Here is an 18,128-nt window from a genome sequence, read left to right as displayed (position 1 = left end):
GTCCTTACACTGGACTGAGATGCCAAGTCTTATGAGCAAGTTCAAGAATATAACACAAGGTATAAACACTTAAACTCCCACTTCCCAGAGATGTTGAATATTTTCATCAAAATTTGATTTCCTGTAAATAACGTGCTTACTTGAAAAAATTTCAACTGTACAAAAAGCAGATGAAAACTGCCTTCTACTGTAACTCCTCATAGACGTATTTCAAACCATCCCAAGAACAACTAGTTTTAAGGGCAATGAACAATAGTGAACTATAAATTGACAAACCCTTTGGTTGGACTGCTTTGTGTTTCTGACATAAAGATGCATTTCCTTTTGGCAGGAGGGTCTTCCTCTTCATCAGAAGAACTCTCTATTGTTAGATCAATAACATCTATCTTCTTCTTGCTTGCATCATTGGCTACAGTCACTGAACAAGGTTTATTGAAGACACTTGAACCTGGATGTAGATTAAACAGGAAGAAAGAAATACCAAAGATGAAACAACACAGCTGTGTAGTCTTAAATGTCTCTCTCTATATACATGACAGTACACATCCAGGGAAACCATTTTTCTAATAAGGACAGAGCCCAGGTGCCTAACTTGTCTGTAAAACATTTATGTGAAAATAGTCAGGGCCATTCCTGACAGAGGTCAGAAGCCTCCTTCACAGCATACTGACTCTCTCCAGGACTATTAGTGGGTTAGGACCGGGCCTACTGCTGCTTGCATTGTCTTTATAGGTTAGTAATAATTGTACAGACAGATCTTGAGGGTTAGAAAACTGGTATTACACCATGGGACAGGAGTGTAGAGTGTGCACAGCCAGCTGTGTGCTGTTATACATATGTGGCACCATTAAGTCAGAGACATCTGTCCAGGAGTACAGTTTCAGCAGCTGCATATTTCAACACTCGTCATCACTGAGTCAACTATATCAATCTTGTTCATATTTTAAAAAGAAAACAAGTCCCAAACTGGTTACCTAAGTTATGAATCATCTAATCAGAACCTGTTCTAATTATAGAGGCAATCACATTTATCATGTTATGTAACATTACTCATGTAATCTGTCAAAAACGAATGATTGTTCATTGTGAAAAAGCAATAAATCCAATCAATAAAGCTGTGTCTGCCCACACTTTTTACATTATGAGGGCAATCCTGGCAATTCAACCAGTAAGAGGTCTATGAAGATCACAAGAGAATAATTAACATTACCCATAAAGTCTTCATTTTCCCTTCTTATTCAGAATATCTTGCTGGTAGTCACGTCACAGGAAAAACGGGTGGTAACTAAAGTTTTAGGTGTCAGTTCACAAGAAGAAAAACTCTAGGCTACAGATTCCAGAATGTCTTGCTTCTTTTATCCCTTTACATGTTGATGCTATAATCTTTTCTCTGGTATCTGACATAGTAGATATGGATGTGGGGAGTCCCCCACTGCCTGTATTGCAGTGTGTTTATCTCATGAAAACATCTTTATCTACTGAGCATTTATATCTGTGGATTGTCAGAAGATGATTCCTCCTTAAGCTGTATTGTCTAATTGATACAGAGTTTTGATGAATAAAAATAAATACTAGGATATGTTTCATAGCTAAGGCCCATGAGTTCCATGAGGTCTACGAGTTCAACTTAGGAACTGCTTTAGATCACAGCTCAGATTTATGATATAGGAATACATTTGAGTCCAGGGGCCAGGATGGCTCAAATTCCTTTAATGTTAATGCTGAGAAATGCAGTCACAGGTTTCATTTGTACCATTAGCTGATACAAAGCTTCAAACTTGCTTTAGATTAGACCAGTTATCTTGTAAATGATTTTTAAGATAAACAATCCCAGAAAAGCAATCTATAATTCACAAGGACATAGCTGAACTATCTGGCTAGGTTGTAAATACAAAACAGCCCAATTATTGCTGGTGGAAAAAGGTTGCATCAATTCCTGACCTCAATTTGTGAAAATAAATTCTGACTAGTCAGGGCTACAGAAAATAATTTGACTCTGTAGCCCTAAAATAAGGGTTACAAATGGCAGAAAGTACATTTTAAGATTGGAGCATTACGGTATAATGAAAAATGCCGGCTAAGCAGATGCTGAAAGATTTACAGTAACTTAAGAAATGTTCACCTGAGCCTAAACTAGAGAATCTACGACATCCCAGATGTCTCCACGTCCTGAGACTTTAGCTCGCACTCCGCTGGCCTCTGAGACAGAAAGGGGGACCTGAATTTACAACTCCTGATCCCAGGGTGTTAGTTCAAAATGTTTACATAGCTGTGAGTCAGTTTAAACTGCATTTTCCCTACCTGGGAGATTGTAGGGCCTAAGGTCGAAGCACCTTATACACTCAGGTTGTTAAGTATACAATTTTCTCATTTTCTTGGGCTCTCCAGCAGTTTAATTTATGATACCTTTAAAATTCCTTCTAAGATTATTTTTCAATATAGATAATAAAGTAACAGATTCTTTCTTTCTAACTACAATTTACAGCCGGTCAATAAAAGGGTTAGCTGAGAAAATATGTTTCTTGCTTGCTCATGACACACTACTTAGATATATTGCATGCGAGTTGTTGGGATGACTGTTTTTAATCATGTCTTTACCTATGGAATGTGACCTCTTTATGACTCCTGATTTTCAGTGTGGAAGAGAGAACAAGAGAGAATAAAGAAAGGAACCATCAAGAGTATGAGTGTTTTATTTCCCTAAAAACCCTCAGATAGAAAAGTCTCAGTCACGACAATGCTGTGGATTTCTTTGAAGTCTGTGTGCTGCCTTGGGGCAGGCCCCCAAAGAGGTGACAAAATCTGTTATTGTTTTTTAGAATTTTAACAAAATCAGAAGAAAAAAGTCAAATCAATGAATTCAGAGGTTGAATGTGCACACAGATTTCAATTCTTCAAACTCCATTATTATGCCCTTTCACTGCAGATTAGTGTACACATGCTGGGTAACTAATACTATAAAACTCCTCCACAAGAAATAAAAGGAAGAATTTGTTCAATAATTACTAATACACGACCACTGTCTTCACACTAATAAATGATATATATTACCTCTCAGACCACACTGTGTTCTGTACAGACACACAAAACACTTTCTAACCTTTCTCTTTATTTCTCAAGTGTGTATATATAATATACATGCATGTATATGTATGTCTGCACATATATGAGCACGCATTCAAAGGACAGAGGTTAATATCAAGCATCTCACTCAATTGCTTACCATTTTATTAACTCAGGTAGTCTCACTGAACCAATTTGGTTACTGAGTCTAGTTCAGTAGTTCCCAACTTTCCTAATGCTTTAATACAGTTCCTTACGTGGTGTTGACCCCCAACCATAAAATTATTTTCATTGCTAGTAACTAACTGTAATTTTGCTATTGTCATGAATCATAATGTAAGTATCAGTGTATTTGATGGTCTTAGGCAAACCTTGTGAAAGGGTTGTTCAAACCCAAAAGGATTCTCGACCCACAGGTTGAGAACAGATTTCCTTAGGGATTCTTGTCTCTGCCTTCAGAGCACTGAAATTATAAAAAGTTCACACATCGTCACCCAGTCTTTATGGGTGTTCTGAAATATAGTCTTCATGCTACCCATCCGCAAAGCTTCCTAACTTTAGTTAACTTTTACTTGTTTTGCACATAAAACACTATTTAAAATCTGGCAAGATAATAGAAATTAGCATATTCCTTAAAAAAAGAAAATGAAAGAGAAAGAACTGATGGCCCAAAGATAAAGTTAGCAAATTAAATCCTAAAAATAGTCCTAGTGGTTACAGTTAATATTTCACAATTTGCACTTTAAGGGTAGTCCTGCCATTTAATTCAGCACATACTTTCTATTTTTGTACATGGCTGGCTGGTTACTTTCATAGCTTCTTTCTTGGGTCTCATTGGACACCAAGAACCATCTTCTTGGAACTTGATCTCATCTACATCAGAACAGTCATTGAGAATTTCCATGAAAAGCCTGTAAATCAATTAGAAGTACATACATGTCATTAAAGTCAAAGATGAAATACAGCAGTATACACTAAAGACAAAGTAATAGTGCAAGACTTGGGACTTCAATTATTTTATATTTTATGACAATTATAATTCCTCTTTATGAGAGGGAGGTAAAGGGATGGATGGATGGATGGATGGATGGATGGATGGATGGATGGATGGATGGATGGTTGATAGGTAGGTAGGTAGGTAGGTAGAGAGGTAGGGTGGGCAGGCGGGCAGACAGGCAGGAAAATAGGAAGGACAGGAATAGAAAACAAGGCCTTTCACTGCATGTATTCATACTTGGGCACACATAAATGCACATAACTAAAAACAAAGTAAATCTTTAATAAAAAGACCTAACTTATTAAAAACCAGTTCATATAATTGGCCCAATTATAATATAAGCAATATTAAGGAATCACATTTAGAACTTAACTCCAGAGACACAATGACCTAACAGCTTTGAACTTAGCAGCTATGTAATGTGACGGCATTGGCCATTTATCCTATTACTAGTTAATGCTTTGTTTTTGAGACAGGGTTTCACTATACAGCCCTGACTAGCCTGAAATGCTGCAATCTACCTCCTGAGTGCTAGGTTATATTTTCTTTTTCTTTTTCTAGCTGCCTGCCCAAGTGCTTACCCATAGATACACTCACCCATCTAATATCAGACTCTCATAGGCAGCCTTTTTGTCACAAACAGGACAAATCCAGGTGGGCTTCTTCTCGTTCATTTGAAGATAAAGGGCCGCATCAAAACACTGCAGATGTGTACAAGTCACCGCACGGCATGGGATTGTCAGCCTCATTTTCCCTAACTACAAAATAGAGAACACAACATGGAAATGATGAATAGGACAAGAAGGCCTTTAGGTGAAAAGAGGTATTCATTAAGGCCTTAAGAAGTCAAACAAGATAATCAAAATAAAAAGACCCAACCTAAATTTACTTTCATAAAGACTGTTTTTTATCTTTTTATATATGGGTGGTCTCAAGATTTTCAAAAGATCATTTCACTTTAATAATGTGTAAGTCGAAAGGCAGAGAAAGGCACACACACACACCCCACAAACAAGGCCCAAATTGTGTCTTACCTGGCCCCTAGTTTCTCTATTAAGGAAGTCACTGTTAGACATCTCTTGCATGCTATTTCATGAAAGTTCTAAGCAGAAATCAAGTACATATGTAAAAAATTACTTTCAGCCGGGTGGTGGTGGCACACGCCTTTAATCCCAGCACTCGGGAGGCAGAGGCAGGTGGATCTTTGTGAGTTTGAGACCAGCCTGGTCTCTAAAGTGAGTTCCAGGAAAGGCACAAAACTACAGAGAGGAACCCTGACTCGAAAAAAAAAAAAAAAAAAAAATTATTTTCTCACAAATGGTGGTGTATTTTACAAAATTTTACTGTTACCCAATTTGTTACCTACTACACACAAATCTATATATAAAAAAAGCAACCAGCTAAAGAGCTAGATCAATGGTTCAAAGCACATACAGATGTTACAGAGGACCTGAGTTCACTTCCCGGCACTCTCATGAGTTGGCTCACAACTACCTATGACTCCAACTCCATATACCTCTGAACTTCATGGGCTCCTGCCTTCATGTGAACACACACACACCACACATACACTTTAGAAAGTAAAACTTTTTTTAAGCTACTATGATACAAAGACATCATGGTTTATTTAATTAGTACACTAGTGGTAGGCATTTATATTTTCCCACCTTGTTATAAATAAGTACCCCAAAATGAAATTATTTTGGTTAAAAGAAAAATCTCTGTGGTCATTGAACATTGATAAACTACCTTAAAGAGAGAAATCTAATAATCTGTAAATTCAAGTATGTTAATGTACTTGATTCCACTTGACTATTATCACTAATGTTAATGAATATTTGATTTACGCCAATCTGGTTGGCAAGAAATATTCCAAGGCATTTGTGAACTTCATTTCTCTTATTTTCAGTGTGAAAAATAGCTCAGTAGAAGCTCTTCTTCTATTTAAAGAGGTATTTGTGTTTCTAAGAAATCTCTATGCATACCCTTTACTCACTTTTCACATGATCAGTAAACTTATTTATAAGAGCTCTTTACATAAGAAAAACAAGCCTTGTAATATAAACTAAAAATATTCATAAAAACTTTGTACTATAATATAATCAAATGTGTCAATTTCTTTTTTCTTTCTTTCTTTCTTTTTTTTTTTTTTTGGTTTTTCGAGACAGGGTTTCTCTGTGTAGCTTTGCACCTTTTCCTGGAACTCACTTGGTAGCCCAGGCTGGCCTCAAACTCACAGAAATCTGCCTGGCTCTGCCTCCCGAGTGCTGGGATTAAAGGTGTGCGCCACCACCGCCCAGCATCAATTTCTAGTATGTTTTTATATAGCAATATTTATACTGTTCTGCTCAATTCTTATAGAAGAGGTCCACTGACACCCACACCAACATTAAACCAAGTCAAATTTCCTTTCATAACCCTTAAAACCTCTCCACAACTGTCATTTATAGAAAATATCTCCATTTATAAGCAGTTCTTTTAACTAAACATTCCTTTCTTCCACTAGGTCTTATGCTCACACGGATTCCAGTACTAGCTCAATACCAGCTTATAAAATGTTCTCAGTATTTGCTGACTAGGTAACAGAATTTATAAAGACTAGAAAAGAGACAAAGATAAAACAAGGGAAGGAGAAAAGATTCTTGAAAGTCAGTGACCTAAGCCAGCAGTGGTGGTGGATACCTTTAATCCCAGCATTCTGAGGCAGAGGCAGGTGGATCTCTGAGTTCAAGGCCAGCCTGGTCTACAGAGTGAGTTCCAGGAGAGCCAGGGCTATATGGAGAAACCCTATCTCAAAATAAATAAATAAATAAATAAACAAGCTAGAGACCTGACCACATATGCAGAATAAACCCAAAGTTAACAGAAAATGCAACCTGTCTTCTTAAAGCATTCATTTCCCTGTTCTTTGTTCTTTGAAAACAGATTGTGCCTTCACTTTCCAGACTCTTACAATAAAGCTAAGAGCAACCCACAGTCCAGGAGCCACAAACTTCATTTCTAGTTTGAGATAAAACTGTAAAAGCTACAAGAAGATAAAGACAACTAGACTGCTGAGAAATAGTCGGTAGAATTACATTCACATCTAAATGTTCTTCACTGCAATGATGTGCCTCTAGCTTTTACAACACTAAACAGTAGAACACTGACCTAGGAATTTGATCTCTACCTTTTCTGATTTTGCTAAGTTTATGTCGTACTCAGAATGGAAGTTGACTAAATATTTGGCACTTGATATGATTCTTTTAACCTTTCTATTGTAAGATGAACAGCTTTAAGAGCTTTTCTAAAAGCAAACTATCTCTGCAGTATTAGAAGGCATCCCGGCATTTATAAGTTTTTAAATAATACTGGGATAGTCACTCAATCTAGGAATTTTGTATCAACATAAATAAGTTTGTTTCTTTACACTATTAGTGTGTGGAAATAAGTCATTAAAATAAGCTGAGTAAGTTACATTAACTCACTCAACAAAATGTTTACAGGAATTAAAATAAGACAGTAAATCTTGGCTCAAAAACCCAGAGTTAACAGTTCATGAAGAAGTGACACCTGAGGTTGACCTCTGGCCTCACATGCAGACATACATATATGCTCAAATACAAATGCACGCACGCGCACGCGCGCGCACACACACACACACACACACACACTGCTTTAAAAGAAAAAAGCTTCCTAAAGATAAATGAATAAACAGCATTTGTCAAAGACAGCAGGAGGTCTACTAAAATAACAGTGTATTGATATTTTGGCCCAATCTGGCAGCAATTATTGGAAACAAAATTGGAATATTATAGAATGAAAGCTTTATTCCAATTCTATTAGTGACCCTATGATTTGGGTTACTCAACCTTGACTGGTATACTCATCTACAAAATAAAAATAACGCCTCCATCAGCGCCTGCTCCAACATTTACATGTTATTTTCTTCTATCTCCCTCTGACATAACTTTTTTCCATTAAATTTAAAAAAAAAAAAAGTCTTACAAAGGTAGCAATCTTCAAGTGTCATCCAAAACTAATTAGAAATTCATGATTCACAGCTTTTCTCAAAAAGGTGTGTTCATTTTGAAAAGGCTTTCTTCACATACTTCATTTCTCCACTATTCCTGACATTTCTTCCACCTCTTCATTCATTAGATATAGTCTACTTCTTTTTTATGGGATGTGTTCTATAACTAGACTGTCTACTTTCTCTCACAGTTAGCTCAGTGACAACCACACATTACACAGAGGATCTCAGAGCTGCTGAATGATTTCTCACTGAAGTCTCTATGTAAGGAGATATGAAATAAAAATTATTGTGTAACTTCAGAGTGCACAGCAAAGACAGTCCATACATCCTAACTCATTAAACCAAGACTATCAGACTCCAGTAATATTATCGCTATTTATAGTATTACATTCACTCTGATAAAAGCTCACAATATGCTTACTAAACTGTATTACTAACACCATTATGACAGGTTTTCTGAGCCTAAGTCTTTCTTCTCTGATATAACAGTCTTATATAGTACTGCTTTATAATTGCTTAAAGAATACAAAACTTCCCTAACACTTACTCATGAAGATAACAAAATAGAAAACACAAAAGTTTAGAATTCTATCAAAATATTCCTTCATTCATCCTCACCCTAACTTTTATCAATTAGTCATTTATGAAAAGCAAAACTGGCCAGAATGTTTTGTCACTTTACTTACCGGGCACATCAAGGACACTCGAAGACTAGTTGTAGCAATTTCACTATCAGGATCTGCAGTAAGTTTTTCTTTAACTTTAAAAAGAAGAAAATGGCAATAATAAATTTTGAAATTAATGGTGACAGAGCAGAATTACAAAAAAATATTTGAAAAGTTCCTAGACCCTTTGAATAGGTAAAGAAAGACAAATGTTGAATATTAATGTGTTGAAAATACAACCACATTCCCAATATTAGATTAAGGAATTACCAATAGGCAAACTCTGCATTACATATTTAATTAAATTTTAAAGATTTCTTTTAAAAAATAAGCCATTGGGAAGGAAGAGTTACAAACAAAAAAAAATTGTTTTAGGATTAAACAAAACAATTAGGAGAGGAGTAAGAAATGGAGCAGGGACCAGAGCTTTAATGCTTTCCAACACATACTCATTACATTTTTAATGGGTTCCATTAGTTGTTTCCAACAACTGCTAAACTTGTAAACAGAAAAGATATATTCCTTATTTCCTGTAACACTTGAAAACAATGTGGTAATGTGTCTGAGGTTTCTTCTACTAGGTAACTAATACAAATTACATACACATGAGCATAAATATGTGTGTATGTGGGTGTGAGGGGTGGTGTGTGTGTGTGTGTGTGTGTGTGCAGATATATGTATATATTAATGATTTACATTACTGTATATTGCTATGTGTGTAAGGATTTCCCTCCATCAAAGTGTCTCTTATGTTTAAGTCTTACAAACATTACTTACTTAGTGCTCTGGAATGATCAGGATTTCGAATACCTTTCATTTTTAATCTCTGTAATAACATGGCTGATGTAAGCTGCCGCACAAGATATACAGACATGGAGTAATTCTATAAAGAAAGAAAATCTGTTTTAAGGACAAGACAGTGCTTTTGTTTTTTATTTATATAAAATATAGATGGAAGATACTCTAAGCGCTAAAAGTAACACTCAAACAACCTCCAAAGGAGGGTTGGCACCTGGGACAGGGACAACATCAACTAAGCATTTGGGGAAGCAATGGTTCTCTCACTGTGAAATTATTTTTCAATCACTTGTCATTTTAAAACATCCATTTGTATGGTAAACAATGTGGTCAAATGCTTTTCTGATTATGTATTCTAATTCAGCAAAATGAGCAGCTTGGGGGTCACCATGCGAACATTCCCTCCCATGGCAATCAGAGTATTATTTTTATTTTCTTATGTAACAATGCTTGCTTTCATAGTTTCATATGAAAACAATTCACACTGCACAAACCAAAATCAGTGGCACTGCTCAAAAATCAACACTTCAAATTTAGAGTGCCAAAATTCTAATTCTTTCAGAAGAGACTACCTGTTATACAGTCTGGAACAAATCACAGCAATAAAGCCCCTATCAGTTTTTTTCTGAGGAAAAGACTAACAAATTAACTCCACTTGCTAAATTGGTATTTTACTAAAGAAGGACAAATAAACACAAAAGCAAACTACAAAAATAAAAACCAAGACCAGAAAGTGTCTATGTCCGATTCCATGCCTAGATATTAAAAAAGGAACTCCTGTTAACTATTTACAGAGGCCCGAGGGCTAAAATCCTCTATTTTGCCTCTTTTATTGCATACATTCACTCAATTTCACAATGAACAAAACATGTAATTGATTGCCAAACCAAATACTTCTAAATATTTTTTGATGTTCTTTTAAGTATCCAAATTCTAATAGCATTGCTTACATTTTAGGTTTGTTGATCACTTTAATTACAAAGAAAAAGTACTTCCATTATAGAACAAAACTAGGATTTTTGCAATGACTCTTAACCATTTATTTAAAAATTTAAACTATTTACAGATCTATAATTATCTTTGTGGCTAAAACAAATAAAAAATACTACTATAAACATATAGCTCAATTTCTGCACATAAAACAAGAGAATTACAAGTTATTTCCATGAAATGGGAATACAACAGTTGATATTCAAAAATGTTTCCATTGTTTATTGAATAAACAATGAATACAACATAAACTTTCTGCTTTAGCCAATATCATAATTGATATCTGCATTTTGAGAGCACGAATCAGTAGAAAGTCATGTTCATCAACCTGAAGATACAAAGGAAACAATTCTGAGTATCTTATGAGATGCCCCGGATGTTATCTGAAGCACTAGTTATTTATTTGAAGGCAAGAATAGAGATCGGGTTTTTAGGGCTCTTTGTTTTGTTTTCTGAGACAGGCCTTGGCTAGTCTGGAACTTGCTTGGTAGACCAGGATAGAGATCTATCTGCCTCAGCCTCCTGAGTGATAGGAATAAGGGTGTGCACCACCATACCTGTCTAAGAACAGGTTTTTGGTTTTGGTTTTGGTTTATGGTTGAGACAAAGTTTCTCAAACTCACAGAGATCTGCCTGCCTCTGACTTCCAAATGCTGGAATTAAAGATGCGCACCACCACCACCACCACCACCAACACCACCACCAGGCTAAAAATAGGTTATTAACAGATCATTTTAAATTATGAGTACTGTTAATCATTTTCCACAAAGGCCAATAAGCTGTTTTTGATCCTCTTCATAAATGTTTTCAGTTTATAAAAACACTTAGATACACACTGAGTTTAAATTAAACAACTATTTGAAGAAATATAAACACACACATATTTTCACTATAAAATGAAAAAAAAATTCATAAAATATTAAAGTAAAGTTAACATCTACATTATCATCACTGCATAGAAAAAGCCTTTTTTTTTTTTAGAGGTTATAGTCAGGAAGCTGAAAGAAATAAGAGTTCTGTAGTTTCAATGTGAAATGTCCCTCATAGGCTCATGTGTTTGCAGACTGGGTCCCCAGGTGGTGGCACTATTTTGAGACTGTGGAGCCTTTTGGAAGTAAAGGTGAGACATGGAGCAGGTAGCTGCTTGCCACCATGCTCTGTCCACCATGATGGACGACATTAACTTGAATTATGAATCAAAACAAGTGTCTCTCTTCATTCAAGTTCCTTCTATCAGGTACTCGGTCACAGCAACAAGAAATTACTATACAAAGCTGGTATCCTAAGAAAAGAAATCAACTCCTAATGAAGACACACTTTCATCCTACCCAGGAAAAAAATTCTTACCTTTCCAATTTCAGATGCCCAAGAAATAGAAATCTGATTTGGCACAGCTGACGACAACCTAACTAAAGATGTAATATTCAAGGGGCGTCCAGGGCGCTTCTGTTCAATCCCATTTTTAGGTGGTGGTGCATAGCCCTACAACCACACAACAAAATCATTTTAAAGGCTCTGTAGGATTTAAACACTTTCTCCAAGATACAACAGGATCTTGCCTAACTTTTGTTACATTATGTTATCTTCATTTTATCTTAGATACAAATACAAAGATAAAAATCCATACTCCACCATTCAAATTAATGTTGATATCTTGCCATACTGGCTATGAATCATTTTACAGAAGACCAACTATACAGACAAAATGACACCTCAATAATAGCTCATCTAAAGAAGGCCCCATACAAAACACATATACATGAGTGGGAAGGAGTAGAGAGCAATCTTTAGGAATGAAAAAAAAAATTCATTAAAATCTTGTGAGTAATTAAAAATGCTTTCTACTGTCTGTTCTGAATGAAAGAGAAATTATTATCTTTAAAAACAGGTTTAGGAACTGGAAAGATGGCTGATCTTTAAAAGTGCTTGCTGCTCTTCCGGAAACCCCAAGATCAATTCCCACTAATCTACAATAGGTTTCTCACACTTGCCTATAACATCAGCTTCAAAGGATCAGACTCCCTTTTTTGGACTCTGCTGGCACCCACAGACAAATGAATGTGTGCACACATACCCAAATAAAACTGAAACAAAATCTTTTTTTTTTTTTTTTTTTTTTTTTTTTTTGGTTTTTCGAGACAGGGTTTCTCTTGTGTAGCTTTGCGCCTTTCCTGGAGCTCACTTGGTAGCCCAGGCTGGCCTCGAACTCACAGAGATCCGCCTGCCTCTGCCTCCCGAGTGCTGGGATTAAAGGCGTGCGCCACCACCGCCCGGCCTGAAACAAAATCTTAACAGAACAAAAAAACTAACAAACAAAACACAACCCCAAAAGCTTTCAAGAGGCAGATACATCTCTGTGAGTTGCACATTGGCTAGGACTAGGACTATGTAACTCTCTTTTTTTTTTTTTTTTTTTTTTTTTTTTGATTTTCGAAACAGGGTTTCTCTGTGTAGCTTTGCGCCTTTCCTGGAACTCACTTGGTAGCCCAGGCTGGCCTTGAACTCATAGAGATCCGCCTGGCTCTGCCTCCCGAGTGCTGGGATTAAAGGCGTGCGCCACCACCACCCGGCAATTCTTAATTGCCCAAAAGCTATGACTTTCAAAAGCAAAATAATATACCTTTTAGAAAACAAGTTTCTTAGCTGCAGTAATGCCTACATACTGAAGACCAGACAACATGTTTCATTATGTATGGCAGCTAATGTGCCATTTAGATCTTTCCCTAAAACACCCATACTACAGCTCATTGTAGGATTACTTATTTTCATACACATAGCAAGGAAATATAAACACAATGAATTGACTACCGTAGTCATATATCCTTTTATTTTTTTTTTCTTTTTGTTGAGACAGTATTTATTAATAGGCCGGGATGTCCTAAAATCATTATGTAGACCAAATCTGCCCTCTGCCTCCTAAAGTGCTGGGATTAAAGGTGTGCACCACCATACACAACCTACCATATTCTTTTTTTGACAGAAGAATCTTCTGAGGAACTTTTCATTATATCATTAACACATTTTTAACCTTTATCATGGAAAAGCTTTACAAATATATCTTAAAATTATACTTCATTCCACTAACACATCTCATATTTCCTTAAGAGTCAATGACAACCTTAATTGCACGTGTTAATGTTAATACAATCTGGGATCTCTGGTTATAGGTGAAAGGTTTTCAGACAACAGCTAAGATCCATTCTTCTTTTTCAAAATGCCCTTAAAATTATCTATTAGCTCAAAAGCTGAGGGCACATAGCTACTCAGTCAGACTTGGTAAATAGCATCAAAGTTATACACATACAGGCAATGGCAAAATATCACAGCTACCACAGATCATCAGCTAATGTTAAGATCCTTGTAGACAGGGGCTGGAGAGATGACTCGGCATTTGAGAACAGTGGCTGTTCTTCCAGAGGACCCAAGTACAATTCCCAGCACCCACATAACAGCTCACAACTGTCTGTAATTCCAGTTCCAGGAGATCTGATACCTTCACACCAATGCACATAAAGTTAAATAAATTATTATTATTTTTTTTTTACAAAAAGATCCTTGTAGATTTTCAGCAATGTTGAATTATATACCTTACAAAAGATGAAATTCAGACTGGTATAAAAGCAGAACTACAGAATATACCCAAGTCAACCAGAACTTGAGAACACCCTTTCCTTCATTGTCTCTTAAAGCGAGTATAGTAATTATTAAGTGAGTATCCATATGATAATTTGTCATCTACAACTACCAACAAAATTCTAAACATCATCAAAATCTCTTGCAGAAAGAACTTGCACTATAACATGGAAATAGCAGTAGTGTGTATTTATACATTTAAGAGGGGTGTGCCCATTTAAATTGGTTAATGTGAAACACAAGAGGAAAAGAGAAACTCAAAAATAGACCCTCTTACTTTAGGAGTTGAGGAGATGGCTCAGTGGGCACATGAGGACCTAATTCAGGCCCCCAGCATCCATATAAAAAGCTGGGCTACACAGGCCTGCAGCTCCAGCACCAGAAGGCAGACCAAGGTGGATCCCAAGAGCTGGATGACCATCCAGTCTGCCTAGGGAAAACAGCTTCCAATTCAGTTGGAGATCTGTCCCAAAGCAGTAAGGAGGAAAGCGATAGTACTTAACAAGCAACAAACACAGGAATATCAATACCAGTATTTAAGCAATTATAAATGCAAAACTTTTGTCTGTTTGAGACCTAGGAAATAATTCTGCTTCTGCTTTATCTATTGGTAAGTTAACCAAATAAAAACAGTAGCTTGAGGTCTGCCAAAATGATTTAAAAAACAACAACAAACTGATGCCCTCGCTAAATATCAACTCTAGTTGGAATGTGAGTGACAAGGCATTTCAACAGTGGAAGAGACAAGAGCAGAGAAAGCAAGAGCAAATGTGTTCAGAGTGTTCAAAGCAACACAGGGCATTTGCTTAGCATGAACAAGGCTGTGGGGTCAGTATTGCCTCACTCTCCTCAGTATGTTTCAGGCTCAGCTTTTATTTCTTTAGTCTTTTTTAAAATTGTGTGTGTGAGCTGGGCGGTGGTGGCACACACCTTTAATCCCAGCACTCGGGAGGCAGAGGCAGGCAGATCTCTGTGAGTTTGAGGCCAGCCCGGTCTACAAAGCGAGTTCCAGGAAAGGCCCAAAGCTACACAGAGAAACCCTGTCTCAAAAAAAACCCAAAAAAAGGTGTTATGGGGTTGGAGGTTTAGCTCAGTGGTAGAGCACTTGCCTAGCAAGCTTAAGGCCCTGGGTTTGGTCCTCAGCTCTGAAAAAAAAAAATTGTGTGTGTGTGTGTGTGTGTGTGTGTGTGTGTGCGCGCGCGCACGCGCGCGCGCGCATGCCTGTTCAGCACCTGCAGAGACAAGAAGAATCTGAGGCAAGTGCTGGAATCTGGAACAGGAGTTACAGGCTATTGTGAGTTACCCTATGTGAGTGCTGGAAACTAACCCCAGGTCTTCTGCAAGAGCAGCAAGTGCTTTTAACCACTGAGTCATCTCTCTGGCCCTTAGGTTTGAATTTTTAGACACATCATTAAGTACATGGAAGCTCCTTATCCCATTCTCACTGATTCATCAATCCAAGGGCTTTACTTTGCACTTTCCATAGGAAGACTTCCCATCAAGGGGGAAATTTCTCCCTTAAGTTGCTTTTATCAGGGTGTTTTATAACAGCAACAGGAAAAGAAACTAAGACTGTTGGTGAGTTCCAGGTTCAGCAAGAGACTCTGTCTCAAAAAAATTAAAATGGAGAATAGAGGAAGACATCTCAATGTCAATCTGTGACTCATGCACATCCCACACAAATTTAAAAATTAAAACATGTAGCCAGTTCCATAGATAAAACACTTGCTGTACAAGTATGAAGACTATAGAAAGTTCTGGTCCCCAGAACACAGGAAAAAGCCAGGATGGCATGGCAGCCTCCTATAATTCCAACAAAAGAGAAGAGACATAAGATGCCCAGAGCAAACTGGATAGCTAGACTAGCAGGAATTGGTGAACTCTGGGTTCAGTCTGATACTCTGCCTCCAAACAAAAAGTGGAGACTGATCAAAGAAGATACCCAACATTAACTTCAGGCCTCTACATGCATGTATATACATACATCAGCCTGAACACAAGCCAACATGTGAACACAAAATACTACATACATGCACACAACACATACATTTAAAAAAAATGAAATCATCTTGAAGTGGGTAAAAATAAAGCTGCTTTTATCACTTACTTGATATGTGGGAGTCCAAGGACACACTATTGTCAAAGCAATTTACATTTCCTATTCCATTTACTTTGTAATATATAGTTGCTATCTGCAAATGGGTCCACAATGACTGAATATTATAAGTCACACATGTAAAGACTTATGCTAGGTCAAAGACAAGTTATGTTCAGATTTACCATGGCAAATTCAATAATCCTATCAAGACTATCCCTGCAGGATCTTTTCAGCAAATTGAGATCATGGGCAAGAACAAGTTAAAATCTTTTGTGGCCTATTAATGCATTTTACAATTGGATTTAGGTCCTACAAGCTAAAGAGCTTAATTTAACCCCTAAAGATCCACTGCATCTTTCTTGAGGCTGCAGTAAACTTACATGATTGTCATGAACCTCAGAATCCTGCTAAGTGTAAATAAAGACACTATGTTTCATTACCCCACTGACTAGTAACTGGGGACCAACAGGTACGCTGCATGTCAGCTTATGTCATCTGTTCCCCTAAGATTTCCCAGGTATGGTGGCACACATCTATAATACTGGAGCTCAGGAGACAGGCAGGCAGTTGTAACTAGGATAGCCTGGTCCACATACTAAGTGTCAGGCCAATCAGGTCTCAAAACAACAGGGAAGAAGTTTTCATCAAGTTTATGGATTTGATGCAAAACACCAAGTGCCTTGTTGCTATCTTTGAAATATGGTTTTGTCTTTCTCCCAATACTCACATTCTTATTCTTCTTCTTCACAGCACCCCTGGCTCAAGGTTGAGTGCCAGACTCTTCAGACAAAGGATGCTTTATACAGAACTCCTATCTCCACAAACAGCCTAATGTAAGGACTTAAGGGTCCTTGGTGCTTTAAGGCAGACACCAACGTTGTCTAACAATTTCTCAGAAGAGTACCCAAGTATCTCATTTTCTTTGTCTCAAAATGTCTGGAAGAGTAACAAAGACCTGTCATAGTGAAGTTATAGACCTCACCATTAATATACTAAGCCAAAGCATGGTACTGACTGGGCCATTTAGAGTTTTGTGAAACTTACACAAATATACTGTACAGCCATCAGTTACTATAAAAATGTCAACAAGCTTAGGAAGATCTGGTACACTGCAAACTCCATCAATGGCACAGTCATATCACACTGGATAGGTTGAGAGTGAGTCTGTAAACACACAAAAAGCCTCTACAGTTTTATGTTTCTTCAAGGACAGTAAAAGAGGTAAACAAGGAGAGTCCAATGAATCTTAGCACATGCTAAGCAATAAAAAATAAATGGGGGGGAGATATCACATAAAGTATGCACAGAATCATCCTATGATTTGTGATTTTGCCAGACTTCCTTTTACAAACATCCAACCACCCATACTTCAGCTCAAAGTAAAGTACTTCCTAAGTACTTCCTCCTCTGGTCCAGATGTTTGTGCAGTACACTCAAGAAAAAGAACCTTAGATCCTTCTGTCTCAGCCTTCCACCTGCTGGGATTCCAGGTGTGTTCCCATGCCCAACTCACATGGCTTTTGAACATGTATAGATCATGTAAGGTAAGCAATCCTCCCTGATTGCGCAGACCCAGATCCTTTAATTTCTCCTTTTGTCCTCAAAGGACTGTCTCAGACTTCAGTCTCTCAAACATCTTGTAGAAGAGTGAGTTAGTGGTATAGCAGTGCTTAAGCTCTGTAAAATTCATTCAGCAGGCCAATGGATTCCTCAGATAAACGAGATTGCCATGTAAGACTGGGGATCAGAGTTTAATCCCTAGAACCCATATAAAGATGGAGAGAACTCAGTCCTCAAAACTATCATCTGACTTCCACATGTTCACCATGGCACTCCTATGAATCCACACACGAGTATTACTTACATACA

At 37.1% G+C, this 18,128-nt stretch overlaps 1 protein-coding gene across 8 annotated transcripts in view; it reads right to left on the bottom strand.

Annotated features, from left to right (window-relative positions):
• Pias2 (protein inhibitor of activated STAT 2) overlaps nt 1-18,128 on the bottom strand; it is an 87,204-nt gene that overhangs the window by 20,374 nt on the left and 48,702 nt on the right. For all 8 annotated transcript variants that reach the window (XM_028871962.1, XM_028871963.2, XM_028871967.2 and 5 more), the window contains 6 exons: nt 11,876-12,010; nt 9,518-9,623; nt 8,762-8,835; nt 4,658-4,818; nt 3,841-3,974; nt 277-448 (listed from right to left, as the gene is read on the bottom strand). In XM_028871962.1, coding sequence (XP_028727795.1) covers nt 277-448; nt 3,841-3,974; nt 4,658-4,818; nt 8,762-8,835; nt 9,518-9,623; nt 11,876-12,010 — 782 coding nt within the window. The remainder of the gene's footprint in view (nt 1-276; nt 449-3,840; nt 3,975-4,657; nt 4,819-8,761; nt 8,836-9,517; nt 9,624-11,875; nt 12,011-18,128) is intronic.

The sequence above is a fragment of the Peromyscus leucopus genome, chromosome 19 (assembly GCF_004664715.2).
Source record: "Peromyscus leucopus breed LL Stock chromosome 19, UCI_PerLeu_2.1, whole genome shotgun sequence".
Classification (NCBI taxonomy): Eukaryota; Metazoa; Chordata; class Mammalia; order Rodentia; family Cricetidae; genus Peromyscus; species Peromyscus leucopus.
Note: the sequence above shows the minus strand (reverse complement) of the source record. Positions and strands in the feature narration are given on the sequence as shown.